The sequence below is a fragment of the Manis javanica genome, chromosome 11 (genome assembly GCF_040802235.1).
Source record: "Manis javanica isolate MJ-LG chromosome 11, MJ_LKY, whole genome shotgun sequence".
Lineage (NCBI taxonomy): Eukaryota > Metazoa > Chordata > Mammalia > Pholidota > Manidae > Manis > Manis javanica.
The window spans coordinates 116382775-116407223 of NC_133166.1; the positions used below are offsets into that span (position 1 = coordinate 116382775).

Below are 24449 nucleotides of genomic sequence, written 5' to 3' on the forward strand. Positions count from 1 at the left end.
GCTTCATTCCCCTTGCTGACCAGTGTTCTCTTGGATGAGTATTTGGAAGCATTTCTACCTTCTTTCTTGACCCCAACATCCAATTCCCCACTAAATCTTGTGGATTCTAGCTCAGAAATATCTCCCTAATCTATGACCACCCCTCCTCCCCAATGCCTCCACCCTGGGCCAAGGGGGTGTCATCTCCTGCTTGATGACCTCAATGTGCCCCTAAACAGTCTCCCGACACCCTGGGCTCTTGACCCTCTAGAGCTTCCATGAACCTTTAAAAAAAAGTCCTTTTAACAAAACACAAACTCCTTAACTGGGCACTTACCTAATTACTATCTGCAGTCATCTTCCTGTTTATTCACTTCTCATGTGTTCCTCCCAGTGGGCACCGCCTTAAGAGCAGGGACGTTGTCACCCTGTCCATCCCCCAGGCCCCCCAGCCCTGCCCCAGCACCTACCGTGGAAGCATGTAGCTCACATCTGTTGGATGAATAAATGCCTTACAAGGCTCTGCACCATCTGCCCTCACTCACCTCTCCAGCCACATCCCTGGTCCTGCCCATCAGTTACTGCTCCCCAGCTAGACCAGCGTCTTACCTTCTTCTGTCACCCCTGCCTACTCCCACCCCCAACCCCCTTGCCTGAGGGCCTTCATACACGCCAGCCCCTCCCAATAGGACAAGGTGTCCTTCCTTCTGCAACAATTCTATTCTCTACCCCCAGTTATGCTTAACCATGTGGCTTGCTTCCACCAATGGAATTTGGGCACAAAAGGCTTATGCCACACCTGAGCAGAACCTTTAAGGGCTCCAAGGGTGCTCTGCCCTTGCCATGCCCTGGGCCTGGTGCCTCAGGTAGGAGCAGCCTCTGTAGTCTGGGGTCTGGAATAAAGAAGACCTGGAGCAAAGCCAAGCTGTATGGGGCATATAATACACACAGGAAATAAATGTTTGTTTTTGAAAGCCACTGAGATTTTGGAGTTGTTTTTGTATTGGATCTCTATTTATGACTGCAACAAATTACCACAAACTTAGTGGCTTAGTACAATACAAATCTATTATCTTATGGTTCTGGAGGTAAGAAGCCAAAATGGGTCTCACTCTGCCAAAATCACACTTTCAGCGAGGTATCACTCCTTGTGGGGCGCACCTGCATTCCTTGGCTGGTGGCCACCTTTCTCCATCTTCAAAGACAACAGCAGAGCATCTTCAAATCTATGACTCTCACCACTCTTCTACTTTTAAGGACCCTCCTCATTACACTGGGCCCATGTGAACAATCCAGGATCATCTCTTCATCTCAGCACCCTTAATCACATCTGCGAAGCCCATTTTACTATATGAGACATGTTCACAGGTTCAGGATTGGGATGTGGACACCTTTGAGACTTTATCACAGCATAATTTATATGCCAATTAATAGACTATTTACAAAATAGTATAAATTAGCACTGCATGCTCTTTATAAAAGATATACATAAATCAAGGATATAGAACAGAAAATCTAAACAGACCAATTACCAGCAACAAAATTGAATATGTAATTAAAAAAACTACCCAAGAACAAAACCCCTGGACATGGATTCACCACCGAATTTTATCAGACATTTAGAGAAGACATAATACCCATTCTCCTTAAAGTTTTCCAAAAATAGAAGAGGAGGGAATACTTCCAAACTCATTCTATGAAGCCAACATCACTCTAATACCAAAACCAGGCAGACACCACACAAAAAAAAACTACAGACCAATATCCCTGATGAACATAGATGTAAAAATACTCAACAAAATATTAGCAAATCAAATTCAAAAATACATCAAGAGGATTATACACCATGATCAAGTGGGATTCATCCCAGGGATGCAAGGTTGGTACAGCATTCAAAAATCCATCAACATCCACCACATCAACAAAAAGAAGGACAAACACCACATGATCATCTCCATAGATGCTGAAAAAGCATTAAACAAAATTCAACATCCATTCATGATAAAAACTCTCAACAAAATGGGTATAGAGGACAAGTACCTCAACATAATAAAGGCCATATATGATAAACCCACAGCCAACATCATACTGAACAGCGAGAAGCTGAAAGCTGTACTGCTAAGATCGGGAACAAGACAAGGATTCCCACTCTTCCTGCTTTGACTCAACATGGTTCTGGAGGTCGTCCACAGCAATAAGACAACACAAAGAAATACAAGGCATCCAGATAGGTAAGGAAGAAGCCAAACTGTCACTGTTTGCAGATGACATGATATTGTACATAAAAAACCCTAAAGACTCCACTCCAAAACTACTAGAACCAATATCTGAATTCAGCAAAGTTGCAGGATACAAAATTAATACACAGAAATCTGTTGCATTCCTATGCACTAATGATGAACTAGCAGAAAGAGAAATCAGGAAAACAATTCCAATCACAATTACATCAAAAAGAATAAATGCCTAGGAATAAACCTAACCAAGGAAGTGAAAGACCTATACCCTGAAAACTACGGGACACTCTTCAGAGAAATTAAAGAGGACACTAATAAATGAAAATTCATCCCATCCTCTTGGCTAGGAAGAATTAATATTGTCAAAATGGCCATCCTGCCTAAAGCAATCTACAGATTCAATGCAATCCCTATCAAAATACTGACAGCATTCTTCAATGAACTACAGCAAATAGGTCTAAAATTCATGTGGAATGACAAAAGACCCCAAATAGCCAAAGCAATCCTGAGAAGGAAGAATAAAGCAGGAGGAATTACGCTCCATGACTTTAAGCTCTACTACAAAGCCACAGTAATCAAGACAATTTGGTACTGGCAGAAGAGACCCATAGACCAGTGGAACAAAATAGAGAGTCCAGCTATTAACCCAAGCATATATGGTCAATTAATATATGAAAAAGGAGCCATGGATATACAATGGGGGAAATGACAGCCTCTTCAACAGCTGGTGTTGGCAAAACTGGACAGATACATGTAAGAGAATGAAACTGGATTATTGTCTAGTCTCATACACAAAAGTAAACTCAAAATGGATCAAAGACCTGAATGTAAGTCATGAAACCATAAAACTCTTAGAAAAAAATATAGGCAAAAATCTCTTGGACATAAACATGAGCAACTTCTTCATGAACATATCTTTCTGGGCAAGGGAAACAAAAGCCAAAATGAACAAGTGGGACTATATCAAACTAAAAAACTTTTGTACAGCAAAGGACACCATCAGTAGAACAAAAAGGCATCCTACAGTATGGGAGAATATATTTGTAAATGACATATCTCATAAGGGGTTGACATCCAAATTATATAAAGAGCTCATGCACCTCAACAAACAAAATGCAAATAAGCCAATTTAAAAAATGGGCAGAGTAGTTGAACAGAGACTTCTCCAAAGAAGAAATTCAGCTGGCCAACAGGCACATGAAAAGATGCTCCACATCACTAATATCAGAGAAATGCAAATTAAAACCACAATGAGATATCACCTCATACCAGTTAGGATCGCCACCATCCAAAAGACAAACAACAACAAATGTTGGCGAGGATGTGGAGAAAGGGGAACCCTTCTACACTGCTGGTGGGGATGTAACCATTGTGGAAAGCAGTATGGAGGTTCCTCAAAAAACTCAAAATAGAAATACCATTTGACCCAGGAATTCCACTCCTAGAAATTTACCCTAAGAATACAGCAGCCCAGTTTGAAAAAAACAGATGCACCCCTATGCTTATCGCAGCACTATTTACAATAGCCAAGAAGTGGAAGCAACCTAAGTGTCCATCAGTAGATGAATGGATAAAGGAGATGTGGTACATATACACAATGGAATATTATTCAGCCCTAAGAAGAAAACAAATCGTACCATTTGCAACAACACGGATGGAGGTAGAGGGTATTATGCTCAGTGAAAGAAGCCAGGTGGAGAAAGACAAGTACCAAATGATTTCACTCATCTGTGGAGTATAAGAACAAAGCAAAAACTGAAGGAACAAAACAGCAGCAGACTCACAGAATCCCCCAAGAATGGACTAACAGTTACCAAAGGGAAAGGGACTGGGGAGGATGGGTGAGAAGGGAGGGATAAGGGGGGAAATGGGGCATTACCATCATCACACATAATCTAGCGGGAGAGAGACACAGGAAAGGCAGTATATACAGAGAAGACATGTAATGACTATAGCATCTTACTACGCTGATGGACAGTGACTGTAATGGGCTATGTGGGGGGGGGACTTGATGATGGAGGGAGTCTAGTAACCATAATGTTGCTCATGTAATTGTATATTAATGATACCCCCCCAAAAAACAAGGATATAGATAGTTTGGAAGTACAAGGATAGATAGAAACAAAACCAGGCAAAAACTAAAAGAAAGCTTAAATAGCTATGTTCATATCAGAAAAAAAAATACATTTCAGGTTAACAGCATTACTAGAGAGAAAGAGGGTGCTTATGCACGATTTTTAAAATATATAAAAATTTTAAATTTATTTACTTTTAAAATCAATAAGCAATAAAGATGTAAATATATACATTTGTCAGATATGTGAGTATATACATACATATATAAATGGTTAGAACCACAAGGAAAACAAATCACAATCGTGGATGCAGTAGCGCATTTAGGCAAGGATGTCAAAGATATGAAGAATATGGTTTGCAAATTTGGCCTAGTGGACAAATATGGAGCACTGCATATTTGCAGAATATGCAGAAAAGCATATACAGAACATTTTCAAATAAACTGATCAAATTCTAGATCATAAGGCAACCCAATTAATGTCAAAAAATTAAAATCATTCAGTCTGTTTTTTTTAACCACAATGCAATTCAGTGAAACACTGCCAACAAACATAAGTAGACAAACATCGTACCTAATTTGAAATTAAGAAACGTTTTATGAAATTTCTGGGTCAAAGAGAAAAAAAATACAACAGAAAGTAGAAAATAAATCATAGATTCGCATTGTTTTGTATTTCGATCGTAAAGAAAATATCGTATGTCAAAACTGGGGACACAATTAACAACCCTTAAGCATTTATGACTTCAACTGCAAATATTAAAAAATAAGAAAGGGTGGAAGTTAACGAGCTAACCTCCGCCTTATGAAGTTGCAAAAAAGCGGAGGACTTCCGGGTAGCTGAGAGCCGCTGCAGCCGCCTGGGTCCCCGTCTCCTAGTGTTTCCTCCCAAAACAAAGAGCAACAAGAATGGGAAATAAAACTGCAGAAACCACATCCTCAGCTTAACCTGAAAGTAGAGAATGTCCAAGCTTCACAATAACTGTAAATAGAAAACACACCAAATCGCAGAGCGGACCTAAACGCTCGCCACGGGGCTTCGTGAAAGAAAGACGCAGGAGGGAAGCGGGCGTTGGCCACCGCGCCCAGGGTTGATCTGGAACCTCCACCAGAAAGACGAAGTCCTCCCGCGATCCGAAAATACTAGGAAAATGTCCTGGGAGATCAGAGCGTATAGACAGGATAGGGACTTAGTATATGGGATTTGAAGAGTCAGTCTTTAAAATGCATAGCGTCTGGGAGGAAAGAAAATGACCAAAATGCGCAAGATGTGTCCCCAGGCAACTGAGTGATGAAGGGTGAAAAATACAAAAGGGAAAAATTTAGGGTCTTACATGACAAAAAAAAAAAAACCGGAGGACACACACCCCTCCCCCCGCCAAACATACAAATCCACTGAACTTCCTGGACTTTGCTATATTGACATAGTGTGCTATTGAGCAGGGAACCTATAGATCACCCCACTACAGCAACGGCACAAGAGGATTAACGCATCCATAGGGAACTGTTATCAGAAACCAAAACAGTCAGAAAATAGAATCCAACACACATCAGCTGAGGATAATTCCCCCTAGAAGAAATATCAATGAATCCAAAGAAACAAAACATTCACAGAAAGTTAATCATACATTTAGTCACCAAGAAATCACCAGTAAATTCAATAAAGAAGAAATATTATAAACAATATTCTGAGCATAATGTAATGAGTAATCATTAACAAAGACAAGAACAAAAGTAATTAAGTGAAAACCAATTGGAATACATAATTTCTTAAAAATAGGACAATGAAAATACTATCAGACTATGAGAAATATTTAAAGCAATGGTCAGAGGAAAGTTCTAAACATTTTTATCTTTATAAACAGAAGAATGACATGAATTTCCCAAAAAAGAAAAAACTAGAAAAAGAACAACAAAGTTAACCAAAAGAAAGCACAAAGATGGAAAGAACAAAAATAAAAGCAGAGATTAATTAAATTGAGATTAGAAATTAGACCTGGATTTTAGGGAAAACTAACTAACTACTAGCTCACTTGTTCAAGAAAAAAGGTGGATAAAATATATATAACAAATAAGAAATGATGAGAAGGAAAATAACCCCTGACACAAGAAATTTCTTTAAGTCTTAGGAGACTGATTTCTGGAACAGGAGACTAAGGTGCTCAGTAGACCGTCTCCCCAGTAAAACCACTATTTAACTGGACATTTAAAAAACCCAATTATTTAAAATCTGGACATTACCTTAAGGGTATATTGAACAGATGAACAGATGCAGAAGCATTCATTGAAGCATTCTTGGAAGCAAGAGATTTCCAGCCAAGAAAACGGGGGCTCCCCCTCCCACTCCAATCCCCATTCCCCCACAGAGAGCTAAGGTTGCAATGCAGACTGGCAGGCTGTCAGTGTCTGTCATGGAAGCCCTGCTCCGGGAAGATGCAGCAAATGAGCACCCCCCAATCACACACACACCGCACAACCCCTACTTGAAGGGAAGAAGCTCAGTAACAGGCAGGACAGGCCTAAAACACTCGATCCCTATGGCTCATGCCCCGACTCTCTCCTTGCCAAGAGGGAACAGCCGAGAAGACCAAGGACTACTATTTACCACCCAAACCACTCTTACAGATAATGGGATTCTTTCCCGGCCCCAGTTCCCATGGTGGGGGGTGGGGGAGCAGAGGTTCCGCCCATGTGGAAAGGCAGGCCGTGAGGATGAAGAGTCCCACAGTCCCGCCTGAAGGAACTGATTTTATTTGGAACAATGCCTATTAGCATTATTGAACGCAGGGGAGATCTTGCTGGACAGCAATTATGGGGATACTCATAGCTCCTTGATCCTGGTAGCAAGAATTGGGGCAACCAGAAATTTAATATAAAGAATCAAGGGAAGAGACAGGCAAGAAGAGGCCTTCTGGGACCACGGTCTACCCTGGGGACTGGGAAGGCTGTGCACCTGTACTAGGCTGCATGGGCTTGGAGGCAATCAGGGCAGGATATGGGGCAGATCTGAAGACATTCTCCAAGCCACGAAACAGACCCATCAATACAGGGCAGAAGCCTCACCATATTTCAAATTGTGTAGCTTTTAAACCTAGCAACCATTGTTCTGACAAGGCAGGTTAATAGTGTATAAACACAACTTATTAAACAGAATACTCCGTAGATGTTTCTCCCAATGTCTCTGGCAGTCTTTGTCATTGTTCATTCCAGGGATAAAGGGTAACTAGGCTAGCAGTTCTAATGTAAAATTCTTTAGGCATATCTTAATATAGTATTTAAGTAGATGACTAATTTCTATATAATCATTGCACTGAACTGTCTTTGTTTTTTTTTACGGTGTTTGAATAAGCTCAGGTAATTCAAGACACTAGCCACTTGTGCATCAGAGTGCTTGAATTTAGTAGCTCACAGCATTACTTATGAAGGAAAATATATATAAATATGAACTTCCTCACGTTGAATGTTATTGTACTGTATTTTTAATAAAACATTACAGATCTTGTTAGGCACATGAATGTATATAATCATGTTAAATGCAAATAAAAATAAAACTGTTTCATTTAAAAAAAAGAAGCAACAGAAGTGTGGGATTAATATATAAATCAAATGTGTAATTATATCGACTTGATTATTTTTCCTGTAATTCATGATGCGTGATCAAGACCAAAACAGTTTCTGTGGCGTGACTGCCCTTGCATTGTTCCCCATGTAGGAACCTGTTCACCACGAAGGAACGTCACGCCCCAAGAGACTGGAGACAGCTGAGAATTAATGATTGTGTATTGGATTCCTACACAAAATTCAGTTGTTGCTAACTAACATTTATTGGCTCAATAAATACGAGGGGTGCCCTCTCAGCACCACTCTTGCCCTGTTAAGCCTCGAGTTCCCCGGCTGGTCCTTTCAGATCTTTGACATCTCATCGTGTCTCCCCCCTTATCCGCGGGTCAGAGGCGGGGAGGGACCGACAAGTGGCGCCCAAACAGGGACCCGAAAACTCAGAGCGGGGAAGCTCCGAAGATCATCGGTCCCGGTAGGACTCCCGGTAAAGCGTACGTAGGGACAGGGTGGAGACGTCAGGGGCACTATAATGGGCCAAAACGAATCTAAAGCAGCTAAACTGGAGGGTTATTTAAAATTACTCCGTGCCCTCCTAAAAACATAAGGAGTGAAAACTTCTAAAAAGGATTTTGTTAAACTTCACAAATATATTAAAAAACATTGTTACTGGTTGCCACCACAGGGAACCCTTAAACAAGCTGATTGGGTTAATGCATTAAGATATTTTTAAAAAGCTCACAGACACGGGGATGTTATCCCGGGGCCTGTTTGGTCTTTATGTAATCTGATCACTCTCGCCTTGCAACTTCTGCAAACTCCCCCACTGTCCGAAACCAAATCAGACACACACGAGTGTGAGAGGGAACTCTGAGATGATGTGGTGAAATCAAGTAAGCGGCCTTCATCCCCACATCCGTCTGCCTCCTCTTGGTCCTCCTCAGAGACGGACGGGACGAGAGTCCCATTCGTTCCTCTCATCGTAAAAGACCCTCAGCTCCTGTTCCTCCTGCGTCTGCCTTCACGGCAGGAATACACAAAGCCCAGGGGGAGGGTGATAGAGATGCTTACCTGACACCCTTAGTGGCACCAGTTAATTTAGCTCCTTTTGGGTCAAATGAGGATCCTTATTTTCCACAAGGAGGAGTCAGAGCACTTTATACACCTATTAGACATTAAAAGACTTTAAACAGGCTGTTCCCTCTTATGGTACTAATTCTGCATACATTGTGGGTCTCTTGAGGGGGTTGGCAGAACAAGAAAGGATGATCCCTCATGATTGGGATTTATTGGCTCATACTTGTCTAGACTCTTCTGATTTTTTACAATTTAAGACGTGGTGGTATGAAGAAGCAAAAGCACAAGCTTTGAGAAATCAGCGTGCCGATCCTCCAATTCTTATAACTGCTGAACAACTAGTAAGACAAGAAGATTGGCTGCAGTTAGATAGACAAGCAGGGTACGATGACACGGCAGTAACGCAAGTACGTTTGTGTTGCCTAAAAGCCTGGGAAAAAATTCAAGCAGCTGGAAAGCCTGCCTTACCATTTAGTGAACTTAAACAGGGAATTAATGAACCATATCTTGACTTTCTTGTGAGATTGCAAGATAATTTAAGAAGGACAGTCGTACACCCAGATTTGAGAGACCTGCTGTTGCAGATGTTAGCCTATGATAATGCAAATACAGAGTGTCAGAGAGTTCTTAGACCTTTAAAAGCTGCGGGGGCTAGAGTGGAAGATTATATCAAGGCCTGTGCAGATGTAGGTTCCCCTACATATCAAGCTAATTTACTAGCCACCGCTATGAAAGGAAAGTCGAGGGGAAGTTCAAACAATTTGAAATGTTTTGGTGTGGCAAACAAGGACATATGAAAAAAGGACTGTCGATCACAAAAAAAGGACAAAAGAGCCAAATTTCAAAAATAAACCACCGTCCGTTTGCCCAAAATGTAAAAAAGGGGGACATTGGTCTAATGAATGTCATTCAAAATTTGATAAAGATGGTAATCCTATCAATGGGACTCAGCCTTTAAACCTTCAACTGGGCCAGCCTCTGAGGCCCTAGAAAATAATAGAGAGGCACCTTCTCCAGTTAAAAGAACATGGCATGATTTACAAGCAGCAACTAAAGGAAGTGCTGCTGTAGATCTTGTCTCTTCTCAATCTGTATATTTACACCCATCACAAGGAGTCCAGTTACTTAGTACAGGAATTTTTGGCCCTTTACCAATCAATTCTGTAGGATTACTTTTGGGCCGCAGCAGTTAGACATTAAAAGGATTAACAGTAAGATCTGGGGTTATTGATCAAGATTATATAGGTAAGATTAAAATAATGGTGTCATCCGATAAAGAATTATATATACATCAAGGAGAAAGAACTGCCCAATTGCTTTTACTCCCCTATCTCCCACCTTCAACAACACCCTATGAAAGGAGACAGGGTGGATTTGGAAGTACAAATAAACAAATATAGCTTAATACAAAAATCACATCTGACAGACCTCAATACAAGGTCTGTATTCAGGCAACTCTTTTACAGGATTGTTAGACACAGGGGCTGATGTGTCTGTAATTGCTCTTAAACATCAGCTGAAAAATTGGCCCAAACAAGAAAAGCACATTCAAGTTTCAGGCATTGGTACAGCCTCTCAAGCATGGCAAAGTTCAGCTATCTTACATTGTCTAGCCCTGAGAAACAATTAGCTTTACTGAAATCTTTAATTGTTGATGTAGCAATTAGTCTCTGGGGACAAGACCTGACGCAGCAATGGCAAGCTACACTGTCTTTTGATGAACCTTCATCAATTCAGTCTTTTTCTTAGGGGTCATTGATACACGGCTGCCAGCTCCTATACCATTACAGTGGACCACCCAACCTGTTTGGGTAGATCAACGGCCCCTCAGTGGAGAAAAACTGGCAGCCTTACACACATTAGTTCAAGAACAGCTTCAGATAGACAGATTAGAATTCTCCACAAGCCCGTGGAATTTCCCTGTATTTGTTAAAAAAAGAAGTCAGGAAACTGGAGACTCTTACATGACTTAAGACAAATCAGTGCAGTCCTTAAACCTATGGGACCTTTACAACAAGGCCTCCCTTCTCCGGTTATGATTCCAAAGGACTGAAACATGGCTATCATTGATCTTAAAGATTGTTTTTTTACGATTCCTTTAGCCATAGCAGACAGGGAAAAGTTTGCTTTCACTGTCCCCTCCTTAAATTTACAGGCCCCTTCAGAAAGGTTCCAGTGGAAAGTACTTCCTCAAGGAATGTTAAACAGCCCTACAGTTTGTCAAAATTATGTGCACAGGGCTCTTCAACCTGTACATAAAAAATGGCCCTCAGCTTATATCATTCATTATATGGATGATATTCTTATAGCCCTACCTAAACATCTGTCTCTTACTACTATTCTCAATGAGACTGAAGCTAAATTAAAACAATGGGGCTTACAAATAGCCCCCGATTAAATACAAATACAATACCCAATGAATTACTTGGGAATAAAATTCAAGAAAATTCAATAATTCCTCAGAAAATTCAGATGAGAGACCTTCTTAAAACTTTAAATAATTTTCAAAAACTATTAGGAGATATCAATTGGATCTGACCCTTATTAGGTATTCCTACTTATAAAATATAACATCTTTTCAATACCTTGAAAGGACCCCCAGATCTTAATAGTCCTAGAGACTCAACCTCAAAGGCTGAGGAAGAGCTCAAATGGATAGAACAACACATTCAAAAAGCTCAATTATCAAAAATTGACTTACACAAACCCTTGCTTTTATTAATTTACTTTACACCCCATTCTCCCACAGGATTGCTCTGTCAATATGATGGTTGGCTAGAATGGATATTTTTACAGTATCAAACTAAACCCTCGTTACAACCTTACAGCGACAAAGTAGCCTTCATTATCCTCAAAGGAATTAAGACAGATGATTGGTCAAGGTCCTCACTCCATTATTCTTCCATTGTCTAAACAAAATATTATTCAAGTATTTCAAGAAAATACTCATTGGTAAATTTCACTTTCTGATTTTTTAGGAAATACTGACTGTCATTACCCTAAGAATAAATTATTTTCCTTTTTTCAGCACCATCAATGGATCCTTCCTCAAAAAACTTCTCCTAATCCACTTTTAAACACTGTTACCTGTTTTACAGGTGGTACAAAATCTTTTAAAGCATTCTATACAACTTGCTCTGGTTTGTCAAAAACTTTTCAAACGTCTTTTACTTCTGCACAACAAAATGAGTTATACGCTGTATTGCAAGCTCTGCAAGATTTTCCAGGTCTTCTCAATATTGTTACTGACTCTGTTTATGCTGCCTTTTCTGTTCCTCTATTAGAAACTACAACGTTGGGCACCGTACAATCCCCGGTTAACACTTTATTCTCTCAATTACAGACATGTATCCGTCAACATCAACACCCCTTCTTTATCACTCATATACGATCACATTCTAATTTACCAGGTCCTTTATCGTACTATAATGACAAAGTAGACAAGATTGTTTCTTTGGTTAATTACTCACCGGCTCAATGCTATCATGACCTGACTCATGCTAGCCTCCTTTACTTTACAAAAGCGTTTTTCTCTCTATCTGAAGTTCAGAATATTTTGAATTCTTGTCGAACCTGTTCTCAAATTAATTCTACTCATTTACAAGCTGGAACCATTCCCAGGGGAACGCGTCCTAATGCCCTACGGCAAATGGATGTTACTTTCGTTCCTAAATTGGAACTCTCAAACATGTTCATGTTTCCATTGATACTTACTCTTCTGCTTCATGGGCCACGGCCTTAACAGGAGAACGATCTCACCAGGTTATCACTCATCTTTCACAAGCATTTGCAGTACTAGGCATTCCTGCCACCATAAAAACTGACAACGGTCCAGTTTACCTCCCCTCTATGCTAAGAAAATTCTTTCAGTTATATAATATCAGTCATAAACAGGCATTCCTTATAACTCTACATGTCAAGCTCTAATTAAACATCATCATCTTACTCTTAAGCATTATTTATTAAAACAAAAAGGGGATTACTCCCCAATATGATAAAATTAACTGCAAATCAATGATGAATGCATGCTTTACATATCCTTAATTTTGATCTTTTAAAGAGTGACGGACGATCAGCTATGGAAATGTATTTTTCTGATAATATTTCTTTTTCTAGAACAACAGCAGTTCCTATGCGGTGGTCTCCAATAGGTTCTTCACAATGGTATAAAGGTCATATCAAAGTGTGGGGCAAAGGGCTTGTTTGTGTTGTTACAGAGGATCAACGCCTGATTTGGCTGCCCAGAGAACGAATCAAGATACGATATGAAGAAGAACCAACGTCAACATCCTCTCGAAGAGTCATTCCAGAGGATGACCATCAAAAAACCTTGACAAAGGCCTGTATGTCAGACACAGAAAACTGAAACCCATCAAAAGATAGCACCTTTGTTTTCATTCCCAATAATAGCACTTATGCATGTACATACTACACAGGCTTGGGTTATAACAGCAAGCGTAGATAGCCCCCCCCACTTAGGCCATGGTGTAGTTCTTCATTGCTTATCTACTTGCTCCACTCCTGTGGGCCCTATAGTATGGGAAAAGGATGGTGAAGAAATATATAGACAAAAGGATGGAGGAAAACTTGGATGGTGTAATGTTACTGATCAATCTGTTAGAGATAATGATCGTTACGATAGTTATAAGACAATTTTGACTCAAGAAGATATTAGCAATTATACCTGTGAGAAGTTTCAAAAGGGAACTCCTGACATGTTATATAAAAGTAGTTATGTGTCTATAAATGTATCACTCATTCCAGAAAATAATTTCTCTTCACCTAACTTGTGGTTACAACTCGGGAGCCAGGGATTACACAAGTCATCCTTTTGTGTGGCAGGAGATTCCTCTATCGGTGGACTGCTGAAGAAGAATTCAGTAGGCATAGGACTTCCTCTTACGGTGTTACTAACTTATCAGGCATAAATATTACTCTTACTCCTAGTACTCTCACTTCCGATGTTCAATAAAATTTACCTGTTAGCACTACTATAATCACTGACGGTGTATGTGTTAATTGCACTCATGCACCTTCTTATTATAATTCTACAATCAATGTAAAATGGTCTTCTGGATATAGACTTCCAGACGGTTGGGTATTTTTGTGTAATAACAAAACATATCAAGCCCTCTCTTCACATTATCGAGGTGTTTGTGGCATGGGATGCATTCTTCCTGCTCTAATAGATTATCCTGGAAATAATCACAAAAGACTTCCCCGAGCTCTGCTGTCTGATTGTGATGACAACTTGAGGCTTTTAGATCCTGCCTCTGTTGCAACTGCAGCTGCATTTCTCCCGCCAGCTCCTGGACTTGTTGCTGGAATGCAAAAGGAGATATCTAAATTGGCTTGTGCATATAGTAAAGCAACGAATTTGACTTCTTCTATATTAGCTGAACTCAATCAAGAGCTAGGAGAAGTATGAGTTGCGGTGCTTCAGAATTGCACTACTGTAGACTATCTGCTGTTAAAAGAACATAGGGGATGTGAACAGTTTCCAGGAATGTGTTATGTTAACTTGTCTGATTTTTCTCAAACTATTCAAAATCAATTAGATAATATTCATCATCATATTAATAAGTTTTCACAGATGTCTGGGTTACCTAACTGGTTTTCTTGGTTTCATTGGCTATGGCCAGTAATTGTAGGTCTGCTTTTGTTATGTATCTGTATTCCTGTTCTGTTAAGGTGTGTACGTAATTTAATTAGTAGTTTGTTAAAACCTATACATGCTTACGTTACTCTACAAGAAGTTATGTCAAAGAAATAATCAATCTTCTCATATTTTCTTCCATCTGCTACTTCTATAGCTTTTCTTCTTCCTTTCTAAATACAGTCCTTTCCTAGAATTCATGCCTCATACTTAAAATTACAGAGTATCACAATTCTTCCAAGTGGTAAGGATGCCTCAAGACAAGTGCTGGGCATAGAAGCCATGAGACATAAATCTGCAAAGAAGTAAAAAGCTAACCTTTTTCAAACAATATTGCTTCTCTCTCACTTACTAACTTTACATCTATCTCCCTGTATGGCCCTGGAAGATGGCTGGTTAGCCAGAGACGGGTAAGATTCCTCAAGGGAGGAACAACCTAAGACAGGCACAGTCACATGGGGGCCATCAGGTGAGAAATTGGGGGTCAACAGAGGTGAGGTTTAGAACCTCACCCCCCCAGTTTTGAGAGAAATCTTCTGCACCCATGGCTATTTCGTTGCCCTTGTCTCACTCTGATCAATACCTAGTCTGTAGGCACGGACCTGACCACCTACACTTGCCTTCCTACTGCACTAAACTCTACTTTCCATCTTTAGTTTACATCATGAGATTGAAACAATAGATTATGTTTTATGAAAAAGTAAACTGTGTTAAAAGCTTTCTATTAGAAACTGTAATCTTTATATGTCTACCTACTACTTAAACATTTTATTAAAAAAATAAGGGGGAAATGTGGGATTAATATATAAATCAAATGTATAATCATACCTGACTTGATTATTTTTCTTGTAATTCATAATGCGTGATCAAGAGCAAAACAGTTTCTGTGACATGACTGCCCTTTCATTGTTCACCATGAAGGAACATCACGCCCCAAGAGACTGGAGACAGCTGAGAACTAATGATTGTGTGTTGGATCCCTACACAAAATGCTATTGTTGCTAACATTTATTGGCTCAATAAATATGAGGGGAGCCCTCTCAGCACCACTCTTGTGCTGTTATGCCTCAAGTCCCCTGGCTGGTCCTTTCAGATCTTCGATATCTAATCGTGTCTCCCCCCTCTTATCTGTGGTCAGAAGCAGGGAGGGACCAACACAGAAGCAGTCTCACTAACACAGGAGCTTAAGCACAACCTCTGACCAAACACTAGCAAAACAACAGGCATCCCTGAGTCAGGGACAACTCCTGGGGTTGCCAGGATTAAAAATAAAATCAGATTACTTATAATCGCCAAGGTATGGAAGCAAGCTAAGTATCCATCAATAGATGAATAGATAAAGATGTGCTACATATATACAATGAGATATTGCTCAGCCCTAAAAAAGGAAATCTTGTCATTTGCAACAACATGGATGGACCTGGAGGGTATTATGCTAAATGAAATAAGCCAGGCAGAGAAAGACAAATACTGTATGATTTCAGTTACATGTGGACTCTGAAAAACAAAACAATCAAAACAGAAATAGACTCATAGACACGAAGAAGAGACTGGTGGTTGCCATGGGGGAGGGGGTTGGGGGAGTAGGAAAAAGAGGTGAAGGGCAAAGACCTTAACAGATATCTCATGAAAAAAGATACATAGATGGCAAATAAGCATATGAAAAGATGCTCCACATCACATGTTATCAGGGAAATGCAAATTAACACTGAGATACCACTACATACCTATGCAAATGGCCAAAATTCAGAACACCGACAATACCACATGCTGGTGAAACTGCAGAGCAATAGGAATTCTCACTCTTTGCTGGAAGAAATGCAAAAATGGTACAGCCACTTTGGAAGACAGTTTGGTGGTTTCTTATAAAACAGAACATATGCTTATCATACAGTCTAGCAATTGTGCTCCTTGGTATTTACCAAAGAAATTGAAACTTCTTTTTCCACACAAAAACCTGCACATGAGTAATTATACCAATTTCACTCATGATTGCCAAAAACAAAAAGTAACCAAGATTAACTTCAATAAGTGAATGGATAACCAAAACAGTGGTATATATTCATAAAATAGAATATTATTCAGTGATAAAAAGTAATGAGCTCTTGTGATGGTTAATTTTATATGTCATTTTGGCTGGGCCACGGTGACCACATATGTGGCAAACTTCATTCTGGATGTTTCTATAAAGATGGTTTGGATGAGATTAACATTTAAATTGGTAGACTTTGTGTAAAGTAGATTGCTCTCCATAGTAAGGGTGGGCCTCATCTGATCAGTGAAAAGTCTGAACAAAAGACTCATTTCCCCAAGGAAGAGGGAATTCTGCCAACAGACAGCCTTCAAATGTGACCTACACCCTGTATTTATAAAAACACTTATGAAAATAGGAATTTAAAGATATTTATTTACTATATATAGTATGTATATGTATGCATCTTAACACATGTATAGATACATACAAATAGGATATATAATACATAATAAATAATTATAGCATGTTAATTACATAATTAATATTGATATATAACTAATATATATGTGTGTATGTATATACATTATATGTTATATATGATATGTGGTCTGTATTTACTAAAAGCAGAAACACTAGAGACATTTCTGAAACAAAGACAAGGATGTCCACTATCTCTGCTACTGAACATTTTTCTAGCGGTAGTAGCCAATGCAATTAGATAAGAGAAATAAATTACAACCATAAGAAATGGTAAAAAAGATGTAAAACTATCACCATTTTACAGATAATGATAGTACATCTATAAAACCTAAGAGAATCAATGATAAAACTAACTCAGACAATAAAATATTTGAACAAGTTGGCTAGATACAAAATTAACACATGGAAATTAACAGTCTTTATATACATAAACAATAATCAGTTAGAAGATATAGCAGAGGAACTCACTTACAACAGAAACAAAGAAGATCATTACCAAGGAATAAACATAACAAGAAATGTTGTAAAGCCCATATGAGGAAAATTTTAAAATATTGCTGAAAGACACAAAAGAATATGTGAACAAATAAGAAGATATCCCTGTTCCTGGAATGGGGGTTCCATCAACTTTATAAAGATGTCAGTTCTTCTTAAGTTTAATTTATTAATTTTTTTTGTATCATTAATCTATAATTACATGAGGACATTATGTTTGCTAGGCTCCCCCTTCACCAAGTAATTTATTAATTTAATTCAACCCCAATGAAAACATCAAGAAGCTTAAAATTAGACAACTTAATACTAAAGTTCATACTGGAAAAATAGCCAAAAAATACCAGAAACAACAACAGAACTAAGGATGATTTGAAAGCCATCATCCCCCAGGGTAGTAGTCAAAACCTTGTACAATCCCTCCCTACACTGTACCAGGGTTGGACCAATAAAAAACACCAGAAGTGATAATATGCCAATCCTGACACTGGGTTATTAAAGAAAAGCTAAGGTTTGCATATTGGGCCTTTCTCACTTTCTCTTTCTCGGATCAATTATTCTGAAGGAAAGTATGTTGTGAGCAGTCTCACGGAGAGGCCCAGGTGGCAGGGAACGGAGGTTTCCAGCCAAGAACCAATGCCTGCCCTCAACTATGTGAGAGAGAGCTTACACAGTGACCCTGAAGGCTTTAGCCTTAGGCTGACTGCAGCCTTAGCTAACAGCTTGATTAGCTCAAGAGAAGCTTTGAGTCAGAGTTCTCAGCTACGCCACTGCCAGATTCTTGGAGTGCTCAGAAGCTGCTATTAAGTCAACACTGAAATACCATTCCTCGCCTATCAGATTGGCAACGATGAACAGTAGGACCACATATTCTGTTGGTGAGGCTGGGGAGGGAAAAGACCTTCTTTTATGCTGTCAATGGAAATGCAAACTGGTACAGCCTTCTGTAGGGAAATAACAGTGTCTGGCAAAGCTACACATGTACTTACCTTCTGGCCCAATGATGCCACTTCTAGGAATTTACCCTGAAGACACACCTGCAACAACATGAAAAAACATATCATTTATTTTGAGTATTATTTTTTATATTATTATTATAATTATTTGTAATTGCAAATAATTGAAACAAGCTTTACATACTATATCACACATAGGGGATGGGAGAATACATGTGGGGCATCCAGATGATGGAGTATGATGCAGCTATAAAAAAGAATGAGGAAGATCTCTATAAACTAGTTACCAGGGAATAATCTCCCTGTGATATAATGAGTCATAAGAAATACATATTTGGTCATCAGATGACCAGATACGTATTTCCCAGGTATATTTGGTCTTCATCCACAGTTCCTGAAGACACCCCAGAGTCTTAAAGGTGAGATGGGTGCTTTGTTGTGTTAATGAGAGACTTTTGGACCCTCCACCCGTGGTCAGGGTCTGGAAGTTGAATCAGCCAGTGGCCTATAATTTAGTCAATCGTGACCATGCGGTGGCGTCCTCACAAAAATCCCCGAGAAGAGCTCGTCGCTCTCTGGGATCCTGCTTCTCTGTCGGGGAGAGCTTCTGTGCTTGGGGACCGGAAGCCTCCCCGTGCCACCGAGACAGCCCCACCCTCCGCCAAGTAGAAGCTCCTTTATTGGGGACCTTGCCCTATGTACCTCTTCACCTGGCTGTTAACTTATTAAACTGGTAAACATCAGTGTTTTTTTGCGTTCTGTGAGCCGCTCCAGCAAGTTAATTGAACCTAAGGGGGAGGTCGTGGGAACCTCCAATCTGCACAGGTATGTCGGAAGAACAGGGGGCTGCCCGGAGCCTGCCACCAGCGTCTGGAGTGGCGGGTGGAACGCAGTCTTGTAGGACGGAGCCCTTAACTTGGGGAATCTGGTGCTGCCTCTGGGCAGATTGCATCAGCATTGAGTTAACCCCTGTCGGCCGTCCCGGGAGCCCGACGCGGGTTCGCGGGAAGCCGGGAACATGGCGGGGCGGTCCCCGGCCCCTGCCTCGCCGCCGCCGGACCGGGACGGCGCGGCGGCCAGTGTGCTGGCGCGGATCTCGCAGTGGGTGGACGCCCACCTGCGTCTCGTCCGGGTACCGCCGACGCGGCGGCCGGGCGGGACATCAGCACCGTAATGACCATCGCTGGAATAATGTTACTTCTAAGAAGTGTTTGAGTGGCATCAAAATTTACGAGTTCTTCAGATATTCCACTAGAATTCATAGGAAGGAATGTTAAACTACGTGGACGAGTACGCCGAATAACTGAGAATGGTTTAGAAATTGAACACATTCCCATTACTTTACCTATTATATCATTTTGGAGAAAAGAGCCATGTGCTTTGTTGGTTAAATCCCCAACTACTATGGTTCCAACTTCTTGGAAAGGAGAATTCAGGGCTGTTTTGCTATCTTTTAGTGAATAAGGGTAGATATTTTAATGTGAATCTGAATGAAGAAATTTTGAGAAGAGGCCTTAGCAAAACTGTTCTTGTTAAAGGGCTAAATTATGATTCTAAAATCTATTGGAAAATTCACAGCAACTTACTTAAAGCTGAATTAAAAGCCTTGAAAAAGAAGAAGGAATATGAAAGCAAGAATCTGAAAAGGAAACTTAGTTGGAAAAATTCAAAGATTCCTGGAGAGAAATATGGAAAAAAGACAGTTATTTAAAAAAAAATTGGATCAGATTTCAACTTGAGAAAAGAAAGTTATTATGACAAATTTAGAAGGACTTATGAAACATGGAAAGACAACAAGAGTAACTACTCCTTAATATTGAACTTTGGAGAACTTATGAGTCGCATACACTTTTGTAGAAAAGGGTGAAATATTCCAAGAGGGCTGGAGGTGATCTACTCTGAAAGGAGCAAAATATGTAAATACATAGATATTTTTCACTGAGTTGAAATGGAAATTTTGTCAGTGATCAAAGGTGCATTCTAACGGTATTTAAATATTTCAGAGATGCTTATTATAAATATCAGAATAATTTAAACAAATTCTGATTTATGTAATATGCTTTTAGGAAAAATCAAACATTCTATAAAAGGTTACCAGGTTGAAGGATGTACATGTCATGCTAATATTTGAAGGGAGAGTTTAACTATTGGCCAAATAGTGTTCTTTTAGTTATTTTGGGAAGCCATATTTAATTTTGTTTAAAAGGAATATTTATTTTTCTAATTTTATCAGCTTTGATTGCTTATAATAAAGGACTCTCTTTATACAGCAAAACAAATAATTGAGTTAAGTTCTCTCATACTCTGTGGTGTTCAAGAATTTCTTGGTGTTATGTGTGGGAAGACCCCCCTCCACACACATACACCCACTGGAATCAGGTCTGGGAACCCAAACAGAGCTATACTACTATTACTGCTGTGTGTCATACCATTACTGTTATTATATATGAAAGAACACATAACACTCCCATAGCAGAGTATGCTGTCCTTTGTGTAAAAACGAGAAGAGTATAAGAAAATATACATATATCCATTCACTGTACAAAAAGAAATACAAGAAGGACAAACCAGAGCTGATGACACTAGTTCCCTATAGGATTAGGTGAGAGTGGGTAGGAAGAACCCAGGAAGGGAACCGACATAGAAGGGGTTTGAGAAGAGGGACACTTCTCTGAGTATAGCTTTGGGGTAGTTCTGACTCTTAGGCCCATGTCAGTGTTTTACCCCGCACCCCAAACAATAAATAAGTAAAGTCAACCAGAATGTAGGAGGAACCCAAAAAGGAAAATAAACAGTAGGAAATGAATCTGGCTGTATTAAAAATGAGTGACATAATCATACTGAAGGGAATGGGGAAGAAAGACCCTCACCTAAGTCACTTTGGATAAGAATATTTTGAATGAATATCATAGGCAGAAGACGAGAGGATCAGAACACCACAGGTATTGTACTTGAATTAGTATATTTGTTTTTCAGAGTGCTATGAGTTAGAAATTCTGAAACTGCTGAATGTGTAAACTTGTGTTGAGCATATAAGTAATATATCATGTATAATGAGAGCCATATTTCTCACTGTCAGAGAAAGGAGTTACAAATAAGAAAAAAGGAAAGGCTAGAATGAGCCCCGTGGTGTTGGATTGGAATCAAAGGCATTACATAAACTCATGGTTTTAATATATAAATGCAGATGGATGGATCTAGAAATAATGTGCATAGGCACACAGGTATTTCCTACTCCACCCACTGAGAGGTCTGGAGGCCATGACACCCCGCAGCAGTGAGCAAAGCCAATACACAGATCTCGGTTCCTAAATTTCATTCGCCAATAAAAGGGATCAGGGCTCTTTGGAGAAATGGTTCATTTCAGAGCTCGGGCAGAAAGAACACAAGATGAGTCTGGAACATCATGAGGTGGCAGAAAGGAAGGAAGTGCTCAAACAATGGTGGGGACATTTCAGGAGAGGAGCCAACCTGCAGGAGGTCCCGAGGGGCCCAGTCTGAGCAGTCAGGTAAGTAATGACAGTGTGACAGGGTTCTGCAGAGAAACAGAGCCAACAGGACATACATACACACGTGCAGCAGCCAGGGCAGAAGACTGATGTTCAAGAAGTCAGGCAGGAAGGTGAATTCTTCCCTTCTCCAGCTTTGTGTTCTATTTAGACCTGCAACAGATTGGAGGATGTCCCCTCACATCTGGGAGGGCAAACTGCTTCACTCAGTCCACTGATTCAAATGTGGATTTCTTCTAGGAACACTCTCACAGACACACCTAGAAATAATATTAAGCCAAATATCTGGGTACCCCTTGGCCCAGGGAAGTTGACCTATAAAATTAACCATCACAGATAGTAATGGATTATTACCCATGGAATAAAATAAATATCCATGAGTATACTGATATAAATAAATGCATAAATGGGAGAGAGGGGACAGTTCTTTCTTCCTCATAGTAGGATTCCAATAAATAAATGTAGGAGACAATGATGGAAACAAAATCACCATAAGGCAAACACCACAGTAAAACCTGTTGCAGGCATGAACCACTGACGGATGCTAAGTTGTAGCTAAAAGTGTGATGAGAAACAAGGTATCTGCATAAACTCAAAGTATGTCCCCACAAGATGTGTACTCATCACCAAAAGAGAAATAGTAACTATAGTGGAGAAACCCAGCAGATAAGACCTTAACCAAGTGGTCCAAGTTAATATGAGCAGTAAGGCACCAGCATTAGGGACCAACTGGTACTCGTTGGTGTATGATTCACAGGTAACTGCAAATCACACCACTTCTGGAGGATCCTTGCCCAAAATGAATAACCTCAAAGTAATCATGACAAACCATCAGGTAAATCCAAACTGAGGGCTATTCTACAAAATGACTGTCCAGTACTCTTCACAAGTATCAAGTTCATGGAGGAAAAAAGAAATCTGAGAAATTGTCTCAGATTGGAGAAGACCAAGGAGTCATGACAGCCGTGGGTGCTGGCCCCTGAGACGGCCTCCCAGGGATCCTGGATCTCAGGGAATAGGGCTGACCTTGTACCAATAGCACATGTGGAAAGAGTGTGATTTTTGAAGTTAGGTCATAAAAGACTGTGCAACTTCAATGTTACTTTCTCCAGAAGCAGCCGGCTGCCATGTCATGAGGCTGCTTGAGTGGCCTCATGGCATGGCAGCCGGCTGCTTTGGGAGACACCCACATGGTGAGGACCTCGGGCTGCCAGCTGTTACGTGAAAACACCACCTTAAAAGCGGATCCCCTAGTCCTCATCAAGATGTCAGATGACCGCAGTCCTGGCTTTATCATGAATGCAACATTACCAGAGACGCTGAGCAAAGAACTACCCAGCTAAGGAGCTCCCAAACCCCTGACCCACAGAAACTACGAGATAATAACTGTTTGTTGTTTTAAGCTACTAAGTTTTAGGGTAACTGTTACAAAGCAATGACTAATACAGCAACTACGCAATTTGGAATCCTGGGTTGGATCCTGGACCAGGAAAAGGACATTAATGGGACCACTGGCACAATTAAAATAAGGTCTATAGAGTAGTTAATAGAGTATTATCTCACTGTTGATTTCCTAGTTTCAATAGCCATCCTTCTGTTCTTTAATATGTTGGCATTAAGAGAAGTTTGGTGAAGGGTATACAGGAACTCTCTGCACTGGTTTTGCAATTATTTGTAAGTCTAAAATCATTTCAAATAAACAGCTTTAAAAAAAATCAGAGAAATATAGCTAATGAAAGTAGAAGGAACAATAAAAAAAATAAGAGCAGAAATGAATAAAATAGAAAACATATAATGGAAAAAAACAGAAGAGTCAAAATTTGGCTCTTAGATAAGACCAATAAAGTTGACAAACCCCTAGTGGGGTTTACACTCCCCAACTTCAAGCTCTACTACAAAGCCACAGTAATCAAGACAATTTGGTACTGGCACAAGAACAGACCCATAGACCAATGGAACAGACTAGATCAGATATAAACCCAAGCATATGTGGTCAATTAATATACGATAAAGGAGCCATGGACATACAATGGGGAAATGACAGCCTCTTCAACAGTTGGTGTTGGCAAAACTGGACAACTACGTGCAAGAGAATGAAACTGGATTATTGTCTATACACAAAGGTAAACTCGAAATGGATCAAAGACCTGAATGTAAGTCATGAAACCATAAAACTCTTAGAAGACAACATAGGCAAAAATCTCCTGAATATAAACATGAGCAACTTTTTCTGAATGCATCTCCTTGAGCAAGGGAAACAAAAGCAAAATGAACACATGGGACTACATCAAACTAAAAAGCTTCTGTACAGCAAAGGACACCATCAACAGAACAAAAAGAATGGGAGAATATATTTGTAAACAACATATCCGACAAGGGGTTAACATCCAAAATATATAAAGAACTCACACACCTCAACACCCAAAAAGCAAATAACCCGATTAAAAAATGGTCAAAGG

The 24449-nt window shown here is 39.8% G+C and overlaps 1 protein-coding gene and 1 pseudogene across 3 annotated transcripts in view; one reads left to right on the forward strand and one right to left on the reverse strand.

Moving 5' to 3' along the window:
- Window positions 1-24449, reverse strand: part of SPDYC (speedy/RINGO cell cycle regulator family member C) — a 43156-nt gene that overhangs the window by 11108 nt on the left and 7599 nt on the right. For 2 of the 3 annotated variants that reach the window (XM_073217550.1, XM_073217549.1), the window contains exon 2: window positions 18515-18562. Coding sequence is in view for 1 of the 3 variants with exons in the window: in XM_073217548.1 (XP_073073649.1) it covers window positions 18515-18562; window positions 18666-18677 (60 nt within the window). In the remaining 2 variants the exon portion in view is untranslated. Of the gene's footprint in view, window positions 1-18514; window positions 18563-18665; window positions 18802-24449 lie in introns of those variants that run through there. The other variant, XM_073217548.1, reaches the window with a different exon arrangement.
- On the forward strand, window positions 18844-20855 carry LOC108396393 (protein C3orf33 pseudogene; annotated as a pseudogene).